The sequence below is a fragment of the Gouania willdenowi genome, chromosome 10, assembly GCF_900634775.1.
Source record: "Gouania willdenowi chromosome 10, fGouWil2.1, whole genome shotgun sequence".
In the NCBI taxonomy this organism is placed as follows: domain Eukaryota; kingdom Metazoa; phylum Chordata; class Actinopteri; order Blenniiformes; family Gobiesocidae; genus Gouania; species Gouania willdenowi.
Window position 1 is genome coordinate 41,395,372 of NC_041053.1, and position 8,544 is coordinate 41,403,915.

At 37.7% G+C, this 8,544-nt stretch overlaps 1 protein-coding gene across 1 annotated transcript; it reads left to right on the forward strand.

The window, feature by feature from the left end:
- Positions 1 to 5,835: 5,835 nt before the first annotated feature.
- LOC114470817 (golgin subfamily A member 6-like protein 22) lies at positions 5,836 to 7,624 on the forward strand. Its single transcript, XM_028459147.1, has 3 exons — positions 5,836 to 6,564; positions 6,907 to 7,176; positions 7,619 to 7,624. The coding sequence occupies exons 1-3, from the start codon at positions 5,881 to 5,883 to the stop codon at positions 7,622 to 7,624; spliced, it is 960 nt and encodes a 319-aa protein (XP_028314948.1). The 5' UTR covers positions 5,836 to 5,880.
- Positions 7,625 to 8,544: the final 920 nt, after the last annotated feature.

Consider the following 8,544-nt stretch of genomic DNA (forward strand, 5'->3'; position numbering starts at 1 on the left):
GTGAACTGATGAAAACCATGCAGCAGTGTTTGACAGTCCAATCTGAGTGTTCGTGCGTGAAAAACAGAAACCTGTAAATAATAATAATAATAATAATAATAATAATAATAATAATAATAATAATAATAATAATCTGTTGAATTTGATCACTTCCTGTTTGGATCTGATTGGCTGCTGTTTGGCGTGTTGGACACATTTCCAACATTTTTATTTTTTCACACTGACGCTCGTCCACTTTCATCCACAGTGTGATCAGTGATGGAAGGAAAGCAGCTTTACTCGTTACTTCAGTCTGACAGGAAGTGAAACCTTCAAACTGCTCCAACACTGTGGATGAAACCTTGGCCATGTGACGCTGACGTAGAGCGCTGATGAAGGACGGGATGGAGGTGATGAAACAACACAGCAGCCAATCACTGAAGTCTGGACCGAGCAGCGGCGTGAACGCGACCATGCAGCAGAAGGTGGTTCTGACAGAATATTTCTATTTCAGAGGATTCCTCCACCTCAGCTCCTACGGAATCAGATCTGTGTCAAAAAAACAAACAAAAATGTGTGAATTGCGCCTACAAGCAGAACGTCAAGAATCACAAGCAAAAACTTAAGAATCTTAAGCAAAAAAAATCAAGAATTTCAAGCAAAAAATCAAGAATTTCAAGCAAAAAGTCAAGAATCTTAAGAAAAAGTCAAGAATTTTAAGCAAACAATAAAATATTTCAAGTAAAAAATCATGAATGTCAAGCAAAAAGTCAAGAAGTGGAAAAATAAGTAATATACTTTATTTTTCAGGCAGTCTTATTTTTTGTTTGTGTCTTTTTGACACACATCTGATTCCATAAGCTCCTGCTTCCTTTGGTTCCCGTGGTCATATTTCATCTTGACCACACGTTGGTGGGTTAAAGTCCGACTGTGGCATTAAATATAAATATGTCAAAAGTTTGGAGGGAAAATCTCTGTCTGACTGTGGATGGAGCGCTTGTTTTGTTTACCCACAGAAAGGTCGACGGTGCTCATTTAATGGCCTGGAGATTAAAAAGGTGTGACTTATTATTCACGAGATGCAGAAATAATCCCCAGATAAACAAAGCAGAGTTTGGGTGTGGGTTTGAATCCCAGGGAAATAAACAAAAAACAAAAGCTGATCATGAGACATTTTTCCTCCTTTATCCACAGAAACAATAATATTAACTTTATGTTTGATTTACACGTTAATGAATACATTCATCGTCAAGGATTGTGAACACACACACACACACACACACACACACACATACACACACACACATACACACACACACACTACGACTACTAATCTGCTCACAGACAAACTAGGGGTCTGGGGGCCACATGTGGTCGTTAGTCTCATTTTGTGTGGCCCCCAAAGGAAACACACACGATGAAACAAAATAACACAAATTAAATCCAAAAACCCACAAACAAATAACAGAAAAAAGCAAAATGGCAATACAAAAAAACACAAAATGACAAATAACAAGAAAAATAATATTAAAATTTTTCGACAACAGAAATACACAGATTAACTTCAAACACACAAAAACTCCCCCAAAAATGTAGGCAAAAAAAATAATTACCAAACGGCAACACAAACAGACTCTAAAAACACACAAAAATAAAAACAAACTAAAAACGTGAACAAAAAAATGCAAAATGGCTCAAAAACACACAATGTTTATAACTATAACTGACAAAAAAAAATCACAACAAAAATACTCAAATTGACACTAAAGACACACAAAATAAACACAAACAAATAACAGAAAAACAAACAAATGGCAACACAATAGACAACAGTGTTTAGACACACGTTCAATTAAAAATAGAGACGCAACGAGTGCACACACACACGTGAAAAATGCACTGGGAAGGAAAAAAGATAGCACAAAAAAACACACACACAAACAGACACAGTTACACACATCTCGGAATACATCTCAATAAAGGAGAGGTTTAAATTAGATTTAAACACACACACACACACACACACAGAAGTGTCAGGTTAAGCAGAATGAATGGAGTGGCTGTGAAAACACAAATTGCAGAGTAAACAGATTAGAGAGAAAAGCCTCATCCTTCCCTCCGTTCCATCTTTCCATCATCTGCTCACTTTCCTCCTCCTCCTCCTCCATCATCGGCCCTCTCTCTCTCTGTCTCTCTCTCTCTCTCTCTCTCTCTTTCTCTCACTCTCTCTCTCTCTCTCTCTCTCTCTCTCTCTCTCTCTCTCTCTCTGTTCTCTCTCTCGCTCTCTCTCTGTCTTCTTCTCTCCCTCTTCTCTCTCCCTCTCGCTCTCTGTCCTCTCTTCCTCTCTCCTCTCTCTCTCTCCACCTCTCTGTCCGCTCTCTCTGTCTCTCTCTCTCTCCCTCTCTCATCCTCTCTGTCTCTCTCTCTCTCTGTCCTCTCGCTCTCTCTCCTCTCTCTCCCTCCTCTCTCTACTCTCTCGCTCTGTCTCTCTCCTCTCTCTCGTCTGTCTCCTCTCTCTCTCTCTCCTCTCTCTCTCCCCTCTCTCTGTTCTCTCTCTCTGCTCTCTCTCTGTTCTCTCTCTCTCTCTCTCTCTGTTCTCTCTCTCTGTTCTCTCTCTGTTCTCTCTCTCTTCTCTCTCTCTGTCTCTCTCTCTCTCTCTCTCACAGATGTGATGACTTTAAAAACACTTTGCATTGATTGTGCACACGTCATCTGAGCCAATGGAGCGGCTGCTTTTAGGACGAGGGGCGGATGTGGACCAATGAAATCAGACATCCTCACCTGCACTTTAAAACATTAAAACATTCATCTGTAGATCAGAGGTGATGATTAGAGTGGGCGGAGCCACAAACAGTATCAACATGAACGTATGCATTAGAATAAATCAATGGGAGCATTAACACAGGAAACTACAGTTTGTATGTTTTTCATTCTCTTTCTCTGTTATTGTATTTGGTAATTAAAAATACATTGTCATTGTAGGAGTTGTTATTATTTTTCTGCTGCAACTCCTTTGTCCTGTAACTCCTCCTAGTTTTATTAATGCAGCACTAATGACACGTATGTCATCTCATAGGGACAATGTGGAGGATGTGCAGTCGACCTTTTTAGCAGCCAAAAGGTCAAGGTCGCGTCACGTGTCAAAAACCAAACATTTCAATATCTCAATTAATATTTATCAAATTAAAGTTTATCTCAAGTGGAATATTTTTATTTTATTAGACTGAAGCTGTACGACCTACCAGTAAAAAGATCAGTAGGGGTCAAAGTTCATGATGTCACTATATATATATATATATACACTTTATTCCCTTTAACTTGGCTACTGGTACCATTGAACAACATTTCCTTTCAATGTGTGACCTTGACCATTGCTCAAAGTTATATCTAAGGTCAAGGTCAGTATTCTGTTTTTCATGCATTATTACTTTCAATGTAATTAGTAAAAAGAACAAATCCAGATACAGGTTGTCATTTTTTCCTATTTGCCTTGTGAATACAGTTCTTGTTATTGTTTATTGTTGTTGTTTTGTGTATGTTTTTAGTCATTTAGCATTCTATTAAGGTTGTTTGTATAATTTCTCTAATTTTGTATTTGTCGTGTTTTTTTCTGTTATTTTTTATAATTGTGTTTGTTTTAGAGTCTTGTGTATTCTGGTTGTTTTGTTATCATTTCTCATTGTGTGTGTGTGTTTACTGTGTTGTGTCTTTCAAGTCATTTTGTGTATTTTTGTCATTGTTTTGTATATAAAATTTGTTAATTTGTGTATTTTTTCTCATTTTGTGTATTTTGTGTATTTTTGTGCGTTTACTTTGGGGCAGGAAACACAAAATCAACACTTTTGCAATGCAAACAACTGTAATGTTTGCTCTCATTTACAAGTCACTTCCTTAATTTGAAATAATAAAATGTAATGAGACAAAGTCCTTTCCGAGGGGCGGAGCCTCGTTTCCTTCCACACCAGTAGGAGGCGGTTCCTCCCTGGTCCTAAATGTAAACGACCAATGAGCAAACGGCTGCTGTGATTTATTTCCTGCATCTCTCTCACTTCATCTGTGACTCATCATCATGGTGGCAAAGTGCTCACCAGGCGTCTGCAGCTGCTAGTAAACACAATCAATATGCAATTTCCAGCGTACGCTTTGTAAAAGATGGAGCCACTCCGAGGCTGTCCTCTGCTTTTGAGTAACGGCGAGTAGCGTGGAGTGCTGCTATAATTCTTAAATAGTGATGAAAAGGGTTTTGGCCGCTTGGTGCTGCTGATTGATCACCTCCATGTGATGGACCGAGTCTGAGGGACAAATGCTCCTCTCCTCTCCTCCCACATTAGGCCTTTGAAGTGCTCACTCTGGCTCCGCCCACACTAGGCCTTTGAAGTGCTCGCTCTGTGGAACCAGACGCTCCTTTTCTCATTAGGCCCAAAGTTTGGATTTGTGATCTTCACTGACAGAAGAAGAGAAGCTGAGACACTTCCTGAAAGCAAACACACTTTGAAGAAGTTTAAAGGAATTTTTCCCTGCTCGTTGACTTACAGGTGGCGAAGATTCAACCATTTGAAAAGCTGAACGTCATTAGATCTCATCGACTGACTGAGAGTGACTCATTAAATCATCGCTAAAGACTTAAGAATCATTTTGTAAATAAGTGGAAAGAAACAGTATTTAGTGCCTCATGAACAGATTTATCTCTATAGTTTTTATCATTTTTGGTCATCTCTCCTGACTATTGTGGGACCGAAACTCACGTCTACTGTTTTCAGTTCATAGTTTATTAATTTTTCACTCTCTCTCTCTCTTTTAATGAAGTTGTAATGTAAAATAACAGTATGATCTTAAAGAAATGTTTCACCTTTAAATCAGGGATAACAGAGTTACTCACAGTAGCACACACACAGTGTACTCTTTAACTCTTTAACTCTTTATAAAGTTATGCTCTAATGCATTTTAGTTTGGGCCCACCTTTACGTCTATGTTTTAAATGTATCTAGAATTTAGACCACATGTCAAACGCATGGCCCGGGGGCCAAATCCGGCCCTTTGGAGCATCCAATTTGGATCGCAGAAGGAAGTAAAAATTACAGAGAAAACATAAATTATTGTGTAAATGTATTTAATTTATTTTATTGGTTTATTCACCAGCTGCGGAGCACCGTCGGGCCAAGATGTCACAGTCTGAGTTGTTCACAAAGTGAAAGTAAAGAAATACAGATGTTTAAGATTGTCTGTTGTTTTAATAAAAAAAGAATATTAACTACAAAAAAATTATTTACATTTTTCAGAAACTTCAGGTGACCCGACATTGGTTGAAAAATAGATTTAGTGGCTCCTGAATAGATTTATTTCTGTAGTTTTTATTATTTCCAGTCATCTCATGCCTGGGGGGACAAAGACTGACACTTTATTTGTTTTTTTCTACTCTCTCACTCAAGTCCCCCCTGTAGTGCCATTTTGTATCCCTAGGGGTACACGTACCACCATTTGAGAAACACCGCTGTAGACTAAGCTACCCTCCAATGTCTAACAGGCCCCAGCACTGAAGACTTACAAATCCTGCTTTAAATCCACTTTAACTCTTTGGCTTTTAATTCACCTTGATATTTTATTTATTTTATTTTATTTTATTTATTTATTTATTTATTGGGGGGGTGGGGGGGTTAGCTCTGTTTATATGTGTTTAATTTCATCATGTTATTGTTTGTTACCAAGGCAGCAGGAAATCAACATTTAGAATGTTTTGTTGACTGTAACCATGACAACAGAAAAGAAGCCAATGGAGGAGATGAAAGCCAAATCACTTCAAAGTACCTGGATTCTTCTATCTTTCAACAAACAGCTTAAAGCCTTAAAAACTCCACTGTTTTGTTGAATAATATCTTGCTTTTTTGTCCTGAAACGTTGACGATGGATCAAAAACCAGCGATGAACATTACTTTTGGTGACTTTGGGGATTCTGAGCCCTTATTTGACAAAACCAGCGAGGTGTCCTTCCACCAACCAGAGCAAAATCATAGGAAGAAGGTAAAGACGCAGAAGATGAAGGGAGACCAACCATCATCTCCTGGAGACCAGGGTGATGATGAACAAGTCAACCATCCACCAGTTACCGTACCAGTGAGTCCCTGTGAACCAGGCTGCACACTGGTACCTGACCAAGCACCACCAGGGTGTATCACATGTGAAGAGATGACATACAAGGCATCCCTTACAAGGTACCAGATGGAAATACGAGACAGGGACCTGGACCACCTCAAACTGGCTCTGGACTTTTCCAGAAAGGAGTTCCATGAGCAGGAAGAACAATGGGAAGAGGAACGAACGATGATGATGAAGAAGGAAACAGAATCAGATTCCATGGTTGAAATCCAGGAGGAGGAAATCTCCAAGCTCAAGCTTAGCCTGGACCAATGGAAACAAGAGTTACGCCGAGGTGAGTCTAACCAGATGAAGATGCTGAAGTGGCAGCGGGAAACCACCTCCATCCTTCAGCGTCAGAATCAGCTGATCTTCAATCTCACAGAGTCACTGGATCAGACCAAAGAACAAGTAGAGGAGCAAACCAGGGAGCTTCAGCACCAGGAAACAACAGTGAGTCATTATCTCATTTATTCAACTTTTATTTACTTGGTTTTTTAACGATGCTTTTACAAAGTGAATTTTGTTGTCACATTTATTTAGAAATTAAAAAAAATTCTATCAGTACAAAATCTAAATATTAATACAAACTTCTGATAATAAATATACAACAATTGTTCTAAAGCACAATAATATAAAATGTTTTTACTGCTGATTTTAATGTTCTTGTTGATTTTTAAAGCGTTAAATATTTTCTGTTGCACTTTTTAATCATGTAAAGCACATTGAGTTTCCTTGTGTATGAAATGCACTATACTAATAAATGTGTCTTGTCTGATTCTAATCTCCACACAGATATCAGAAGCTCAGAAGAACGTCATCATCAAAGACGAAGAGCTGAAAGTGAAGGATCTCCTCGTGCGTGAGCAGAACATTGAAAAGGACGTTCTGAGGGCCCATCTCAGGCAGGCACAGGAGAAATTAAAAAGTCAAAGTGATCAACACGAGCAACTGTTGGAGGTGAACGCCAACATGTTAGAAGTGGTGAAATCGAAGGAGCAGGCCTACTGCAGTCTGGAGGAGCAGGTGAAAGAAAAGGTGACCATGCTGAAGAACGCCCTGGTCGTAACACAGAACCAACTGAAAGCCAAAGATGTGGAATTAGAAGAAGAGCGGTCCAGCCACGCTAAAAAGAAACCACTACGGAAAAGAATCCTCCAGTGGTTTAGGAGGAAAACCAAACGTTAGAACAATACAAACCCCATGATGATTTAAAACATTCCTCTCTCTCCTTTTCTCCCTCTAATGCAGGAAAAAACTTTTATAAAGAAAAAAAAAAGATAAAATAACAAATGAATAAAAAAAATGTTTGCAAAAATAATTGTTTTGTGTTGAACTGAGTTATTAAGTTGGGTCAGACCATGAAAATCATAGTATAATAACTATTTTCCTCAAGAATTCTGACTTTAAACAAAAAATGCTGACTTTTTTCTCAGAATTCTGACTTTAAAGTGAGAAGTCTGACTTTAAAGTCAAAATTCTGACATTTTTCTGGCTTTAATTTCAGAATTAAGAAATTTTTCCTCAGAATTTCCACAAAAGGGAATTGGTAATGCACTGCACACTGTTTTTGTAAACTCTCAATGAATAATTTCTGCCAAATTTGTGTTTAAATTCTGTTAGCTCCATGAATTTTTATTCCATCGTTGTGCTCTATTGTTCTTTTTTCACAGTATTCTGAACAATTGTTGTAGTTGGACAAAGCGGGCAGGGGCGCATATCCCCAAGGGGGATGCAGGGGTCGTGTCCCCCCAAAACATCCCATTGTAATCACTAATCAAAAAAAATACAGTATAGTTACCTTGATTTCCTTTAAAATCAACAGTTTTTACATTAATTTTTACTTGTGATGTTTTTATACTGGCCATGTAGTTCATAGTGCTGTGGACTTGTAGCTACACATTCACGGCAAAACATTTTGTATTTGTAAAGTTTTGTATCGTTCTAAGTTTTGTGGCATATTCAATTGTACTTAATAGTTTGTGTAAAGGTTTGTGTATTCACTAGGTGTGTAAATGAGGATGTCAGTGAACGCACCATCAAACCCTGTTAAACTATTTCACTCCTCAATACATTTTAGATGGAAGTTCATTGCACTTTATTTTAAAACATACTGTGCATTTTTCTAGATGTATGTGGTTAATTTTATTTTTATTTTTTTAGAATTTAAGAACTTTACAGATTTATAATCTGTTGGTGAAGCAAAAGTTAAACTTTTTGGAAAAATGTAATTCAACAGTTTGATAACAAGGCAAATGTATTAGTATAGCACATTTCATACACAAGGCAACTCAATGTGCTATACATGATCAAAAAGTGCAACAGAAAACATTCAACAGCTTAAAAATCGATAAGAACAATAATATCAGCAGCAACAACATTTAAAATCACCACTAAAAATATTTAAATTCATCACTAAAAACATTTATAATC